At 37.6% G+C, this 16,369-nt stretch overlaps 1 protein-coding gene across 2 annotated transcripts in view; it reads left to right on the forward strand.

The window, feature by feature from the left end:
- Positions 1-15,832, forward strand: part of LOC109236928 (ABC transporter C family member 13) — a 34,074-nt gene extending 18,242 nt beyond the window's left edge. The window contains exons 15-36 of one of the 2 annotated variants that reach the window (XM_019403167.1): positions 194-311; positions 402-518; positions 602-682; positions 761-1,009; positions 1,724-1,825; positions 1,897-1,964; positions 2,193-2,324; positions 2,423-2,570; positions 3,573-3,853; positions 4,047-4,203; positions 4,725-4,900; positions 4,976-5,087; positions 5,208-5,261; positions 10,920-11,042; positions 11,809-11,907; positions 12,111-12,203; positions 12,296-12,406; positions 12,481-12,642; positions 13,378-13,565; positions 13,724-13,913; positions 13,994-14,161; positions 15,490-15,832. In XM_019403167.1, coding sequence (XP_019258712.1) covers positions 194-311; positions 402-518; positions 602-682; positions 761-1,009; positions 1,724-1,825; positions 1,897-1,964; positions 2,193-2,324; positions 2,423-2,570; positions 3,573-3,853; positions 4,047-4,203; positions 4,725-4,900; positions 4,976-5,087; positions 5,208-5,261; positions 10,920-11,042; positions 11,809-11,907; positions 12,111-12,203; positions 12,296-12,406; positions 12,481-12,642; positions 13,378-13,565; positions 13,724-13,913; positions 13,994-14,161; positions 15,490-15,570 — 3,010 coding nt within the window. In that variant the 3' untranslated portion in view covers positions 15,571-15,832. Of the gene's footprint in view, positions 1-193; positions 312-401; positions 519-601; positions 683-760; positions 1,010-1,723; positions 1,826-1,896; positions 1,965-2,192; positions 2,325-2,422; positions 2,571-3,572; positions 3,854-4,046; positions 4,204-4,724; positions 4,901-4,975; positions 5,088-5,207; positions 5,262-10,919; positions 11,043-11,808; positions 11,908-12,110; positions 12,204-12,295; positions 12,407-12,480; positions 12,643-13,377; positions 13,566-13,723; positions 13,914-13,993; positions 14,162-15,489 lie in introns of those variants that run through there. The other variant, XM_019403168.1, reaches the window with a different exon arrangement.
- Positions 15,833-16,369: the final 537 nt, after the last annotated feature.

Here is a 16,369-nt window from a genome sequence, read left to right on the forward strand (position 1 = left end):
TTGTGAAGAAAAATATTTAGAAGACGGTTTTTTTGTGTATAGTGCTTAGGGTGGGAAGGGAGAAATGTCTTGGATGAAAATCACGTGCAGATTTTTTCAATGAAGTACAAAGAAGTAATGAGTTATGTCTTTTGAGTTTTGTAGTTAGCATTCCTTATATTTGTTACGATCCATTGTCCATGCCTCTTTGCAGGGTTAGAATGACAGCGGAGATTTTAACACATATACGTACTTTGAAAATGTATAGTTGGGAGCTACTTTTTGCAAGTTGGCTGATGAAGACGAGATCGGAAGAAGTGAAATACCTATCAGTGAGACAATATCCGTCATCTTTCTAGTACTTTACGCTTGATAGAATGAGCCATATGACTTAAATCTTAAACTTAGAATTTTCCTGTCAGACTAGGAAATACTTGGATTCATGGTGCGTTTTCTTCTGGGCAACAACACCAACACTTTTCTCGTTGTTCACATTTGGACTCTATACATTGATGGGCCATCAACTTGATGCAGCAACGGTACAATCAGAGAACCTAAAGTAATTTGCTTGCGCAATTTTTTGAACAATCGTATGTTGCCTAATTGTTTGGTTAAATTGCAGGTTTTCACTTGTGTCGCACTGTTTAATAACTTGATTTCTCCATTAAATTCATTCCCTTGGGTCATCAATGGGTTAATTGATGTGAGTTGTGAAAATTCTTTTGTTTGAGAAATTATCCTCCTTTATTTTATAATAATTGTTCAATCTTTTGTTTTGCAGGCTGTAATATCTTCCAGGAGGTTATGCAAGTATCTATCCTGTTTTGAGCGGGAGACAAACATGGAACAACCAGGCAATTGTTCGGCTTTCTCTTCCTCTGATAAGCAGACCGAATTGCAAAATGTGGCTGTTGTCATCCGTGATGCATCTTGCACATGGTCGTGCCGTGACCAGAAGGAAATTGATTTGGTTTTGGATCCTGTTAATCTTCTTATTCCGAAGGGTTTACTGGTTGCCGTAGTTGGAGAGGTAAAACTCTATTGCTGTTATAAATAATTTATTTTAGAGCTCTGAGCTTATCAATGTGAGAAAATTTTGACCAGCCTCATCTGACATGAAATTGGGAGTATCTTAAAGCTTTGTCCTTTTGACCGTTTACAAGCTTATGGGTTATGGGATGACATTTCATATGTTGTTGTAGAAAACACAGATTTGACTATTTAACATTTTGGATCAAGAGATATTTGATACATGTATACTTTGTCTTAGAAATGGATATATGTTTAGAATTGTTATTGCAAAGCCTCTGCTTCTTAATGGTGCAATAGTTTGTGAAACCTGAGCTACTGAGGATACTGTATATGTATGACTCGTGCTATTTGGGTTTTTCGTTTTCACCATATCCTGTTAGATGGAGTTGGAGATATGATTATAATCTCAGAAAAGAAAATTTGAATCAATATCTCAATGATCTTTTTATACTCTTACTACCTACAGTCTACCATTGGCACCTTCTTTAGTTTAATTCACCTTAGTAACCAGTTTGGTGGTTCTAACTCTACGGAAAGAAACTACAATGGTGCAATGCTGTAGTATAATAAGAAGTTATACCTCTCTTTTTCACCATAGTAATGGGTGTAGCAGAAGTGATACACCGATTTTCTTGGACGTGTGATTATACTGTGCAAGGTTCCTTTCCAGCAAAACTATTATTTCTCTTATAACAGATCTTTTTGCCTGCAGGTTGGGTCTGGTAAATCATCCTTGTTGAATTTGATTTTGGGGGAGACGAGGTTAATTAACGGATCTGTGTACCGGACTGGTTCAATTGCATATGTACCGCAGGTGAACAACCAGCTGGTAGTATTGATGTGTTATGTAGCACTCCTGATCTCATATTTTGCGTATCTTTTCAGGTTGCTTGGATTCTCTCAGGAACCATACGTGATAACATTTTGTTTGGGAGAGACTATGACCCAAGGAGGTCTATTTCATTTACCTTTTGACAAGGCAATAAGAGTTTGTTTGGATAGTTTCATTGCATCAATTTTCAGTTCTCAGTTTTGCATTTCCAAAGTCCCAATTCTGCTATTAACCTCATTGTCCATTGAGATGATGTTTTGTACGCCTTGGACCCTTGAAAATTCACTGTCTGAAGGTTTATTGAGGAATCACTATCTAACAGAAGCTTATTGGATTTTGATGAGAGCAGATGCTCGGAAGTATTACAAGCTTGTTCCTTGGACTTCGATATTTCCAGAATGATGGGAGGTGATATGGCCTCTGTTGGAGAAAAAGGATTTAACTTATCTGGTGGACAGAGAGCTCGTCTTGCACTTGCCAGGTGATGCGATTCTCTGTCTTCAAATTGCAAGGTATTTGTCTAGTGACTGTGAGTAAGTGAATTGTCTCATCTTCTGACAACTTTTCTGTATCTGACAGAGCCATCTATCATGACGCGGAAATTTACCTACTTGATGATATCCTCAGTGCAGTTGATGCACATGTTGGTTTTTCAATTTTACATAATGCAATTCTCGGCCCTCTGATGAGCCAGCATACGCGCATCCTTTGCACGCATAACTTTCAGGTTTTCCATTCACAACTTCCTTTTAGTGCTGGATATAATAGAGTTTTTTCCAGGTTTCTATACCTTTATTTTTAACTCAATTCATAGTTGTTTATTCTCATACAAGACATGTAGAAATTTTAATTTCGGTCAAAGATTATAAGGAAGAAAAAGGAGATACTATGAAAATATTGATAGAAACTTCTATTAAATAATGAGTAAGAGCAATTTTGCTATAATCATTATGGAGATAATGTGATGCTATATTTTGTATATGGGTATACAAGCCATTGATTTTTCGCAGCTCATTGTATTTGCAAGTTGGAGCCACCTTGCTATTAAAAAAAGACTAGTAGACATTGCTAAGTGAGCTAAATGATACACAGAAAATTTCCTTTCATCATGCAATGGATTTTGTGTAGTTTTATCTTCACCTTAATAGTTTTTTGAAACTGATCGTATTTATAGAACAATTGTTTCTTAATTCCAGTTTAGTAACAGTAATTGTTAGTTGCTGGGATTAATTGAACTCGGCTCATTTAACAAGGATCTGTAGATTAAATGTAATATATAGTTAAAATTTTACTTAAATTGTTGCCAGTGCATTTCTGGAAAATCTACACATGCAACATTATTTATCTTTTCTTTCTAATGACATGAAGTTTCACTATCCGTATGTGTGTCACAAGGTTAGTGATGTTGATTCATGCACCAAATTATGTTGTGAAGCAATTTACTACTGTATATTGGCCATTTTATCAGAAGACTAGGCAAAAGAAAATCGAAAGGCATAAAAAATTAGAAAAGGTGTATTTCTGTTTTGTAATCTCTAGTTCAAGAAAGAACTAGAAATGCATTTATAATCAGAAAAGATGCATTAATCTCAGGTTAGAAACAAATCGAGCACATCTAACATCTTTGTTAATAAGTTAACTAGTTGTTGGCAAGCCAGAGGACCATTCATTTACGATATCTAAAGTAGTGCCTGTCTTCCATATAATAATCTATTCTTTTACTTTACAGGCAATATCTGCCGCAGACTTGGTAATTGTGATGGATAAAGGACGTGTGCAGTGGGTGGGGAATCCAACTGAGTTTTCTTGTTCTTCTGATGTAGCATTCTCAACAATCGATGAACTTAGCACTTGTTCTGAAGTTCAACGGCAGGATAAAAAATCAAATATTTCTACTGAGATCCAGCAGAAAGTTTCAGAGGGTGATTTTATATGTACTCCTGGTGAAAATCAAGTGACTGATGAACCAGAGGCTCGGAAAGAAGGAAAAGTCGAACTCACTGCATACAAGTGAGTTGTTATTTTATTTTAGCATGAAAATAATTCTACAACAAAGATATCAACATTACACCTCAATCCCAAGCTAATCGTTGTTGGCATAAAGATCCTCACTATCCATGTAGCTCCATTTGACTGTTTAAGGAAAGATCCTGCCTGTGATAAATATTTCAGTTTGATGATTTCATCATTATATGACTCGCAGGAGCTATGCTGCTTTTGCTGGTTGGTTCATCACAGCTTTAACATGTCTCTCTGCGGTTTTGATGCAAGCTTCTCGTAATGGAAATGATATGTGGCTCTCGTATTGGGTTGATGCAAGTGGAAGAAACCAGAAAGCATATTCAACAAACTTTTACCTGGTAACTAATCAACTACTTAAATTGTCTAGATTCTCTCACCAAGTTATTTTCTTTCCCCAGCTTTATTTTGAGGAATGAAATAAATCATAATAAAGCTTTATTATGTTTTTTTTGAAATTAAAAGTGTCATTGTAGGACTCTCCTAAAATGGAAGAATATTGAAGAGCTCTGTTGTTGCTCAATATATTGTTTTCTCCTACTCTTCTCCTATTATCAAGAGAAGATCTGGTTTCGAGGCATGAGGCTTTCTTAGAAAATTCCATTGGTCCCAATCTCAAAAGTAGTAACTCGGTTTGTGAAGAAAGAATGTATTCTTTTTAGTATAATTTTCATCACCAAAGTTGGCACTAACCTATCTAGTCTCCCCCCCCCCCCCCCCCCCCCCTCCCCTTCGTCCATTCTCTCAAATGTAAAGGTGGAGATGGAGAAGTCACCATGCCTTTCTTGGTGATATACAGCTCGTGTTTACCAATATGATTGACTAATTATCAGTATGCTTGACTGTTTTATTGATGTTGCAGGCTACACTTTCTCTTTTCTGTCTGGCAAATTCCTTGCTAACTTTAGTGAGGGCATTTTCATTTGCATTTGGTGGGCTACGTGCCGCTGTTAAGGTGCATGATCGATTATTAGAGAAGCTTATAAGTGCACCTATTAGCTTCTTTGATCTGAACCCAACTGGGAGAATTATAAACAGGTATATCAGATTCACTAAGAAACTAAATGTTCTTTCTTATAACATTACATAATATGTACTGACTGGACTATACAGATTGTCTTCAGATCTCTACACAATTGACGATTCTCTTCCCTTTATTCTCAATATTCTGCTAGCTAATTTTGTTGGCCTTTTGGGGATTGCTGTAGTTCTTTCATACGTGCAGGTATGGCTAGTTCCTTGTTTCAGAACTTTTCGCGGTTTCTTTTTAGCAATTTTTTAAGTACTGAAGTCCATGTTTTTCTTGTTAGAACTTCTGATTCTAATAGGTTCTGCTTGTATGCAGGTCATGTTTTTGTTTCTGTTAATGCCTTTCTGGTACATCTACAGAAAATTACAGGTATGTTCCAAAATTTCTATATCTCGCTGATTGGTAAAGTGAAGTGGTGTTTTGATCAAAGCAAAGTAATATCAGGATGATAGCAAACAGTATAATGAATGTAGATCTTTTTGTTCCTTTCGTAGTCATCTTTTCGTGCTCATTCTATGTTTTAGCATTATTGTATTCTCTTTCGGACGTGTTACTTCCCTTTCTATCTCATCAGCGCTTTTATGTTTTTATCATTTAGATAAGAGGAAGGATAGTAGTCACATCTCCTATCTGAACAACTTATGTTTTACTTGATATTTGATTATCATTTATTGGAATAGACACATCACTATGTAGGCTATTTATTCGTTGTAGCTTAGTGAAATTTGGTGTATCATTTCTGAAGTGTTAAATATAGAGTCAATAGAGCAATCTCACTTGTGTTGTATTCAAGAAGTAACAAGTATATATACAAGTACATAGAGCCCTAACTGTGGAAAGAATCAAAAAGGAAATCCTATAAATCTGCTGGGAATCCCTATAATTATGCTAGCTATGTATATTACATAAGAACATGTCTACATTCATTATCTAACACTCCCCCTCAAGCTGAAGCATAGATTTTGATCATGCCCAGCTTGTTACAAAGGTAATCAACTCGAATTCCATTCAACGCCTTTGTGAACAAATCAGCTGGTTGCTCTCCAGTCTTCACGTAGCCAATGGAGATCAAGTTCTCCTGAATCTTCTCACGGATAAAATGACAGTCAACCTCAATATGCTTAGTTCTTTCATGATACACCGAATTTGACGCAATATGGAGGGCAGCTTGATTGTCAGACCAGAGTTTTGCTGGTATTGGATGCTTTAACCCAATTTCAGTCAACAGATGATGTATCCACATAATCTCACATGTAGACTGTGACATAGCTCTATACTCGGATTCTGCACTGGATCGAGATACAACACTTTGCTTCTTACTCCTCCATGATACCAGGTTTCCTCCAACAAAGACACAATAACCTGTAGTAGATCTTCTATCAATTTTCGATCCAACCCAGTCAGCATCCGCAAAACACTCAATACGAGTATGATTGTGATTGCTATATAATATGCCAAGTCCAGGAGCTCCTTTCAAGTAACACAAAATCTGTTCCAAAGCTCTAAGTTGCTCGGACATGGGTGTGGGTATCTGACACGGGTGCGGATCTAGAGGTCGGATCCTTCGAGATGTAAATTGTAAGATTTGAGGATATGGATCCTAGTACGGATACGGGTGCGAGGATCCGGCTAAAAATAATTCAAAAAATATATAAATATAAAATATCTCTAAATCATGAGAAATTTTGTGGAATTCTTACTTATAGCTTGTAAAGTGTGAATTTCTTTTTTATTCTCAAGTTCTAGATAAGTAAATGATTGATTTCCTAGATAAGGTATGCTATTTTTTCATAGTTACCCTAGTTTGGGTTCTGATTTCGGGAATCAAATTGTGTCTCGTCTCGAATTTTTCCGTCCGTCGTGGTCAAAGTACCCAAAATTGTTTGACTAGATCCGGTACGGATCCCATACTAGTGTCGTGTCGACACGGGTGCGGCACCTAAACTGCCGTGTCGGAGCAACTTAGCCAAAGCTGCCCAATGTTTGACCGTTGGTGCAGACATGAACTGGCTAACAACACTTACCGCAAAAGCAATATCTGGACGAGTCACAGTGAGGTAGTTTAATTTCCCAACTAACCTCCTGTATCTCTATGGATTGTCAAAAGGATCACCATCATCTTTCATAAGATGCACAATAGGAACCATTGGAGTACTGCAAGGTTTAGCTGCCAACTGTCCAGTTTGTGCAAGCAAGTCAAGAATGTACTTTCTCTGAGACAAAAGAATTCCCTTCTTGTTTCTATTTACTTCTACTCCCAAAAAGTATTTCAACTGGCCCAAGTCCTTTGTATGTGTATGCAGAAAAGACTTAGAGGGAAGAAATCCCCGCATAGTCACTTCCTGTGATAACAATATCATCAACATATACAACAAGGAGAATAGTGCCAGGTACTGATTTCCGATAGAAGACTGAGTGATCGCACATACTCATTTTCAACCCAAACTCCTTAACTACCTCACTGACTTGCCAAACCAAGCTCGTGGACTCTGCTTCAAGCCATACAAGGACTTCTTCAAATGACAGACTTTCCCATACTCCCCCTGAGCAACAAAACCGGGTGGTTGCTCCATATACACTTCCTCTTGAAGATCACCATGAAGGAACGCATTCTTGATATCCAACTGACATAAAGGCCAATTCTCGGACGCAACTAGAGAAATAAATAAGCGGACAGAAGTGAGTTTGGCAACCGGGGAGAAGGTGTCAGAATAATCCACCCCATAAGTTTGAGCATACCCTTTAGCCACAAGTCTGGCCTTAAGTCTTGCCACAGAACCATCTGGATTAACTTTAACCGTAAAGACCCACTTGCATCCCACTGTTTTCTTTCCCTTTGGTAAATCTACCAGATCCCATGTGTGGTTATCCTCTAAAGCATGTATTTCCTCAAGCATTGCATCAGACCATCCAGGATGATTCAAAGCCTCCTTCATTGTTTTGGGTACGGATGGAGTCTAGAGAAGCAATCATAGATCTAGACGCAGAGGATAAGTGGTCATAGGAAACAAAGTTAGCAACAGAATATGTCGATTTGCAAGTACGTGTACCTTTACGAAGAGCAATAGGAAGGTCAAGGTTATCTGGAGGATCAGGCAAAGGAGGATCAGATGATGAAGGAACTGGTGCGGGACATGTGTCATTTGTCTCTCGCCTCTGCGAATAAACTTGAACAATTGGAGGTCTTGCTAACACAGTTGGAGCATGTATTGAAGGCACAATAGTCGATTCATGCTCAACAACAGAACTGGGAGATGGAAGAGCATCTTCTGATTGTTCTCTCAAAGTACGTGTAACCTGATATACTAGCCACTCATCTTCCTCCCCCTGGCTCGTAGAAACGGGAGGTGCATAGAAGAATGGTGTAGTCTCTGAAAATACCACATCAGTTGACACTAAATATTTGCCAAGCTTAGTAGAATAACAACGATACCCCTTCTGAAGGCGAGAATAGCCCAAGAAAACACACTTCAATGCCTGGGATCCAACTTGGTAAGAGATGGCCGAACATCTCGAACATAACATGTGCTTCCAAACACCTTAGGTTCCACCGAAAATAATGACTTGTTCGGATAAAGAACACTATAAGGCACATTACCACCGAGCACAGTAGATGGCATCCGATTAATCAGAAAAAAGCCGTAGAAACCGCATCAACCAAGAACTGTTTAGGGACCTTCATTTGGAACAAAAGTGCTCGAGCTGTCTCAAGTAGATGCCTATTCTTCCTCTCAGCAACTCCATTTTGAGAGGTTGTATCAACACATGAAGACTGATGTAATATACCATGTTGTCTCATGTAGGACTGAAATAACTTTGACATGTATTCTTTAGCGTTATCACTCCTTAGAGTACGTACCGAAGCATTGAATTGAGTTTTGACTTCAGCACAAAAGGCAAAAAAGTGAGTAAACACTTCAGAGTGACTCTTCGTAAAGTAAATCCAAGTCATTCGAGAAAAATCATCTACAAAAGTGGCAAAATACTTATGCCCGGTTTTAGAAACAACCGGACGTGGTCCCCAAATGTCAGAATGGACTAAATCAAAAGCTGACTCAGGTCGCTTATTAACCCTTGGACTTAACGAGATGCGATGGTGTTTTGCAAATCGACACGACTCGCAATCCAATGTCGAAATATTCTGAAACTGAGGACACTGCTTCTTCAACAAAGGCAGAGAAGGATGTCCCAACCGACAATATGCTTCAAAAGGAGACATAACACTAGAGCATGCAATAGGCCGTGGCTCCCATTCATCAAGAATATAGAGATCACCAGATAAATATCCTTTACCAATAACCTGCATTGTCTTAAGATCTAGAAACAAACAATGATCGGGAAAGAATGCAACACAGCAATTAAGGTCTTTGGTAATTTTACTAACAGAAATCAAGTTAAAGGCCAAGTTTGGTAGACTTAATATAAATGACAGGGTAGTAGAGGAAGTTGGTTTAACAGTCCCAGATCCAACACTGCTACAAGTTGATCCATCAGCTACAGTAACCGGAGAGGGTGCTTTATGTGAGCGAAAGCTAGAAAAAATATTTGGATTACCTGTCATGTGATTTGTGCCACCTGAATCGATCACCCATTTATTGGAAGAGGTAACAAGACATGTTTTATCTGACCCAACAAAGGCAGTAGCTGAAGAAGATTCCTTAACTGATTTATGATATTGAAGGAATTTTAGAAACTCATCCGAAACTAAGATTGTTGGACTAGGAGCTGTAGCATTATTTCCTCCTTGCTTATTATTTCCCGTCATGTTCCCAACCAAAAGTATCAAAATAACTTAAGGGAAAAACAGCAGAACTCTACTAAAAGTACTCCAATAGAGCTTAGATCCAAACAGCAGTAAGTCGAAGAGAATTATATCACGTCCCCACTTTCTTCAAACAACAAAAAACAATATCCAAATGAGAATGAAGAAACAATCCTTGCTTTCTCCAAAACTTCTGGTTCTCCAGAGATTAAGAAATTAAATCAACCAATTAGAGAACAAAAGCATTACAAAACAGAGAAGCCATAGAGATCAGCAAAAGAGCTAACAAATCAGAGAGCCAAATCGGAAAAAAATTATGATCGTGATCCGTAGATATTCGTAGAAGAGCAACCCCAATAACTAATATTTGTGAATAAAAAACACAAATCAGCCAAAGGGAGATGAGAACCAAAAGTTTCAGATCTGACCGAGAAGAGAAGTTGACATATTCTTCCAAGTATAACAAAACAAGAGCATCGTGGTCCGTTGGTCAGGGAACCACCACGGTTTGTCCGGAAACAGAGGGGTAATCTTGCGAGTGAAAGCTAGATACAAAACCGACGTCTCATACGCCAGCACGTGTCGTCGGGCAGTGCCTTGCCGGGAAAAAAGATTATGTCGGCACTTGAGACTCACGCTCGTCAACTCCGGCAGAGCAGTAATCCCCAACTCTAACGAGGCTCTGATACCATGTTAAATATAGAGACAATAGAGCAATCTCACTTGTGTTGTATTCAAGAAGTAACAAGTATATATACAAGTACATAGAGCCCTAACTATGGAAAGAATCAAAAAGGAAATCCTATAAATATGTTGTGAATCCTTATAATTATGCTAGCTATGTATATTACATAAGATTATGTCTACATTCATTATCTAGCACGAAGAAACTAGACTTTTCCTTTTGTATATAATGCTTGCCAAGTATGGGTATTCACAGAAAGAAATTTTGCAGTATAATGCATCTATTGATCTATTTGTGCTGCTTCAAATATGAACAAATAAAAAAAAAATCAAAGTTTCTCTTTGAATCTCTTTTTGTTTCTCTTTTGATCTTAAGCACAATCTGAGAAATCATGCTAGTGATCCACAATTGCTAGAATGTTAATAAAGGTTATTAAAGTAACCTTTTTCTCAAAGTCTTATATGAAATATCTAGATGCGGAATAATATGGAGCCCTTAGCCACTGGAATAGGTGGTTTCACTTCCATAATATGATTTATTAGAGGCTCTAAGACAGAATAACTGATGATAAGATCTTCAGCTGTACTACAGGTCAACATCACGTGAGTTGCGTAGACTTGACAGTGTATCTCGGTCACCTATATATGCATCTTTTACGGAGACTCTGGATGGATCATCAACAATAAGAGGCTTTAAATGCGAGGTAATTAATCCTGTTTTTCAATTAAATAAGATCACTCTCGTAGGAGCATCTTTGTCTTTTCTTTCAAGAGGATATAAATTTTCATTCCTGCTAATCAGAGCTTGTGCTTTTCCATTTGTGCCCTCTTGAAAGAACTTTTGACTGCTTTACCTGGTGGGGTCAATCACATCTTTGATCGCAGGGAAGGAGTTACTTAAAGAAGTTCCTGTTGTCTAAAATTTGCCTACTAAATTCTAGTTTTGCTATGCTTTTCTTCTCTTACCTTGGATTTCTGACAGTTTTAGCATGATACTACAACATACGTTTAGATAAAATCTAATTCATAGGAGAGTGAAAACACTTGTGTTATCTTTCTTTTGAAAAAATGCATCTGTTTGACAGAACATGATCACAAGTAATTGTTTAGTTTTTTCTTTTATCCTGTCCTTCCCTAGTTTCAGCATATCATATACTTATAGATATAATAGGTATCTAACACCCCTATTACATAGAGGAACAGTATGATTGCAGTGAATGTCAGAAGGCAGTACCTTAGTAATTTCCCTTGTACATCACACAATTAGGGAACATAGTTTATCCCAAGCTTTATAAACCGCATCACTAAGTGCACCTTTTAGCCTCTTGTTGCCAAACAGAAAGACCCATTGCTACCTTTGTGTGTGTGGAAATTATCATTTTGAATGCTATGTCTTCCCTTCATTTTTAAGAAGAACTCATTGTCCAACATTCGTGTTTTTCCATTCAAACAAACTATATTTTTTGGCAGGTTTTTTTTCTGCTCAAATTTAATCAGCATCTGATGACATATCAGAGGACTTCGTATTCAGAAGTAACAGCGAGTTTGTGGCTCTCCCTGCGCCTTCAGGTATGTCTTGCGCTGTCAGTACCACTTTAGTGGAACTACTTCTGATTTTGTGTCACCATGTTCTTAAGTTTGACAATGTGAATTGTGAACTTTGGCGTGCACACATTTTCTCATTTTTGTAAGTCATATCATAATACTCAAAAATTGATATTGTCATGATTACTAGATGCTATAGTTGCTACTGAAAGATTTAAATTTTCCAGTTGCTCGCAGCTTTTATCGTGTCATTCATTGCAGTGATGGCAGTTATTGGTTCTCATGGATACCTCCCCATCAGTTTAGGTACGCCAGGGTTGGTAAGTTTTAAGTGGTTCTTCTGCTCTTGACACTTTTCTGCAAAGCAATCATAATCTTCCTTGAATTTGATGTACTGATTCTATATGAACAGATTGGCTTGGCTCTCTCATATGCGGCTCCAATTGTATCTTTACTTGGAAGCTTCTTAACAAGTTTCACGGAAACAGAGAAAGAGATGGTTTCTATTGAGAGGATCCTACAGGTAACTAAATTAAAATACTATTCATAAAAAGTTTATCGCACAAGTTGAGAACTCCTTTTTACTCCCCATTCTAGTATATGGATGTTCCTCAAGAAGAAGATGTTGGAGGTCATCCGTTACATCCACAATGGCCACATCAAGGAGAGATCAATTTTGTCAATGTGACTCTTAAGTACAAGCCACAACTGCCTCCTGCTTTGTGTGGTGTTTCTTTTGACATTGCTGGGGGAACACAGGTCTGGTTGTCTACTTTGAATATCTACCATGTCCTTTAGTTGCAAATCTGACACTTGCAAAATCACATGTCAATAAGATGGCCTAAATCTATATAAGAAAGAGATGACGGTTGAAAATTAAGTTATTGTAATTTTCTTATTTTAAATGAAGACGTTTGCTTCAGGATATCTGTTTCTTGTTTACTTCTTATATCAACTCATCAGGCCAATTGTATAATTCCTTGTTTTCATTGCAATTAAAGTGAAAGTGTTTCACTGGAACTTTAGACAATCATAGTGAATCGGAACCTTGTGTGAAGATAAAGCTAATTCACTAACACTATTTGGTGCTTCCACTATCCAGATTTTCCAGTCATTAAGGGTTAGTGATGCTAATGATAGCTTTAGGAGACGTAATAGTTAACCGCGATGATGTTCTAATTTGCACCATTTGGCTAGTTTATCATCCAGATTCTCCTATCCTTTAGATATCCTTAAAAAATTTAACTTTGCTATTGGAAATTTTATTATACTTTTGTTGGGGTTTCTTGGAGAGCTTTCTAGCACTAGAGCAATGTCCTGAGTCTTTTCCTTGAAGGATATCAAAATGATCAAAGGTGTCAAAGGTAATTGTCAAGGCACAGCTAGGAGGGATGGGATTCAAGTGATGTGATATTTTGTGTTTCTTTGCTTTAAGTGTTAGCTCCTCCAAACTCCAGTGATATTGAAGTTTAAGGCTGTCCTAGTATCTATCAGGTTGGTGTAATTGGAAGAACAGGTGCAGGAAAATCAAGTATTTTGAATGCCATATTTCGGCTCTACCCAACATGTGGAGGATCTATCATGGTTGATGGCATAAACGTTGCTGGTGTTTCTGTCAGATATCTTCGCTCAAGATTCGCAGTTGTACCCCAGGCTCCTTTCTTGTTTGAAGGATCGATAAGGTAATTAATATAGACATGACATTACTTGCTACTTCTCTTGTGTCATATTGTCTTTAGAACATTCCCTTCCTTTTTTCCTTACAGCATATGTGTATATTAGTGATGATTGGTTGGCAATATGGCTTCCTTTACATGTCTGCATAATATAAACATCTCAGGAAAAATCTAGATCCATTGCAAGAGAGCATGGATTTTGAGATCTGGAATGCCCTAGAAAAATGCAACATCAAGGAGGAGGTAGAAGCAGTAGGTGGACTGGATGTTCAACTGAAAGGGTCTGGAACAGCATTCTCTGTTGGTCAAAAGCAGCTAATCTGCCTTGCACGTGCTCTCCTCAAGTCTTGTAAGGTAGTATTGTAAATGGAGTTAGTGCGGAGGTGTGTACAAGAAATGGGAGAGAGTACCGACAGTTTACATTTTTTCTGCAGGTACTTTGCTTGGATGAATGTACGGCAAATGTGGACACTGAAACAACTTCAAAACTACAGAAAACTCTAGCCACTGAATGCCAGGAAACAACGGTTATCACAATTGCCCATCGCATTTCCACAGTTTTGAACACGGACAATATCCTGATTTTGGATAGAGGGTTTCTGGTAAAGTTACTGTCTTGACAAGCTTACCTTCTTTAAACTCTGTCTAGACATCGATGAATTATAAGAATATAACACAACTAGCGGACTAGTAGGTTCTTTTTTTTTTTTTTGAAAAGGTAAAATTTTATTAATCTACAGTATCAAGAGAATTACGCAGCAGGAAAAAACCAAACACTAGAAGGTACATCAGATCTCTATAAAATCTAACAAGTCTAGCACATCCTGAAAATTAAAAACACAGTTTTTGAATGCATCTAAATTTCAGGACTTGAAGTTGCTCCTTTTTGCCATCAAAACATCTCCTATTTCTCTCCATCCAAATTGTCCATGCAATGCATAATGGGATGACAATCCAGGCCTCTTTCTTACACTTCCCAGCATAGATTGATTTCCAGCATCCTAACAAATCTCTGAACTTCTCAGGCAGGGGCGGATTTAGGGGGGAGCGGCCTTCGACGGAAAATTACACCGTACATATATAAAGCAAAATTTGTTGTATACCTCTATTTATTATATTTTGAATCCCTTTGACACAGCCCAAAAGTATAGCTCGGTGGTCAAGGGGGTTCAAAACCTTTATGAGGTCACTGGTTCAATTCTCACGGCCATAGTCTCTTCTAATTTTTTTAATTTTCTCTTTTGCATCCCTTTAGCGAAAATCCTGCCTTAGCCAATGTTCTCGGGCATCACACCTTGAACACCAAAAATAGCCATAAACATGGTCCAAATCTGCCAGGTTTAATGACAATTCAGAAAAAGATGATCAACTGATTCACATGAGCTCTCACATAGATAGCATCTGCTACAACTAATAAATCTTCTCCTTCTCAAATTGTCTTGATTCAAGCATGCTTCGTGAGCCACCATCATAGTTTATGATTCTCTGTAGTAAGATTTCATGGTGAACACTCCATTCTTATTAACATTCCAACATATTGCATCTTCCTTCCCCTGACATATTTAAGTCTCTTCAGGTTAATTATTTTGTATTATACTTATCTGGAAAGTCGGGCGACACAATGGTCAGAGACACTATTCTTAATGACTTAATTCTGCCTCATCATTTAGTTATGGTTTTGTTGTCATTTATTTATTATGCTTTACTTGCATTACCTACATCTTTAAGGCTGCTGATATGAACAACCAAACAAGTGTTGACATTCAAGTTAGTGCTCATACTGTATGTTGATCTCTCAACTGATGATGAACATTCTTCAATTGTTAAATTGCTTTCATGGTGTTAGGCTATATTAAAGATGGAAATGTTTGCACGATGTCGTTCAAATTGAGATTGATCCAGATTCTCATCTTTCCTTTTTGGTTTCCAGGTTGAACAGGGTAACCCGCGGATTCTTCTAGAAGATCAGTCATCCATATTTTTCAGCTTCGCCAAAGCTTCAAAAATGTGATGTATCTCCGATGATGACTTAGGTTTTAGAAAACTAGTTCGGCGACTGGAAGATGTTGCATAGTAGAGCAACTACCTACCTTCCAACTTACTCTTTATTTATTCTAATGGTTGTTAATGTATTAATGTAGGCTGAACCAAATCTTCAAGGTTGAAGTTGTTGTACAATAAAACCATTATCTTAGCTCAAAATGCTGCTGGAAAAAAAACATGGTAGATGCGCAAGGTTACAACTTCTATGGACTAGTGGGAATATTTATGCATCATAAGTGCCATTAAGATGTTATTGTTCACATTTTGGTAAAACTACCTTTGAGTAAAAATGAAATGATACCAAACACCAAACTTAAAGATCGTCGAATAAGCATATGCTTTGCACAATTCTCATACAACCTTTAGAGTAATTGGAAGGAATTATGCTACTACAGCAAACCAAAGAATATGAATATCCTAATCTTTTAATTACCATAAATGATTAAGGTTTCCAACTAGAACATGGAATGGTTGTAACGACCCGACCGGTCGTTTTGAGCATTTGCACTTCGTTTGGAAGGATGAACTTCATGATTGAAGCTTTAAGTTGGAAGAGTTGACCAAGTTTGACTTTTTAGCATTTGACCTCGGATTGGAGTTTCAATGGTTCGATTAGATCCAGATGGTGATGTTGAACTTGGGCGTATGCCCAGATTCGCATTTGGATATTTCTAGAAGGATTCGGCACTTATTGACGAAAGTTAGAAATTTGAAGGTTTGGAAATTCCATAAGTTTGACCGGAAGTTGACTTTGATGATGTCGGATT

Source organism: Nicotiana attenuata, unplaced genomic scaffold (assembly GCF_001879085.1).
Source record: "Nicotiana attenuata strain UT unplaced genomic scaffold, NIATTr2, whole genome shotgun sequence".
Taxonomy (NCBI): Eukaryota; Viridiplantae; Streptophyta; class Magnoliopsida; order Solanales; family Solanaceae; genus Nicotiana; species Nicotiana attenuata.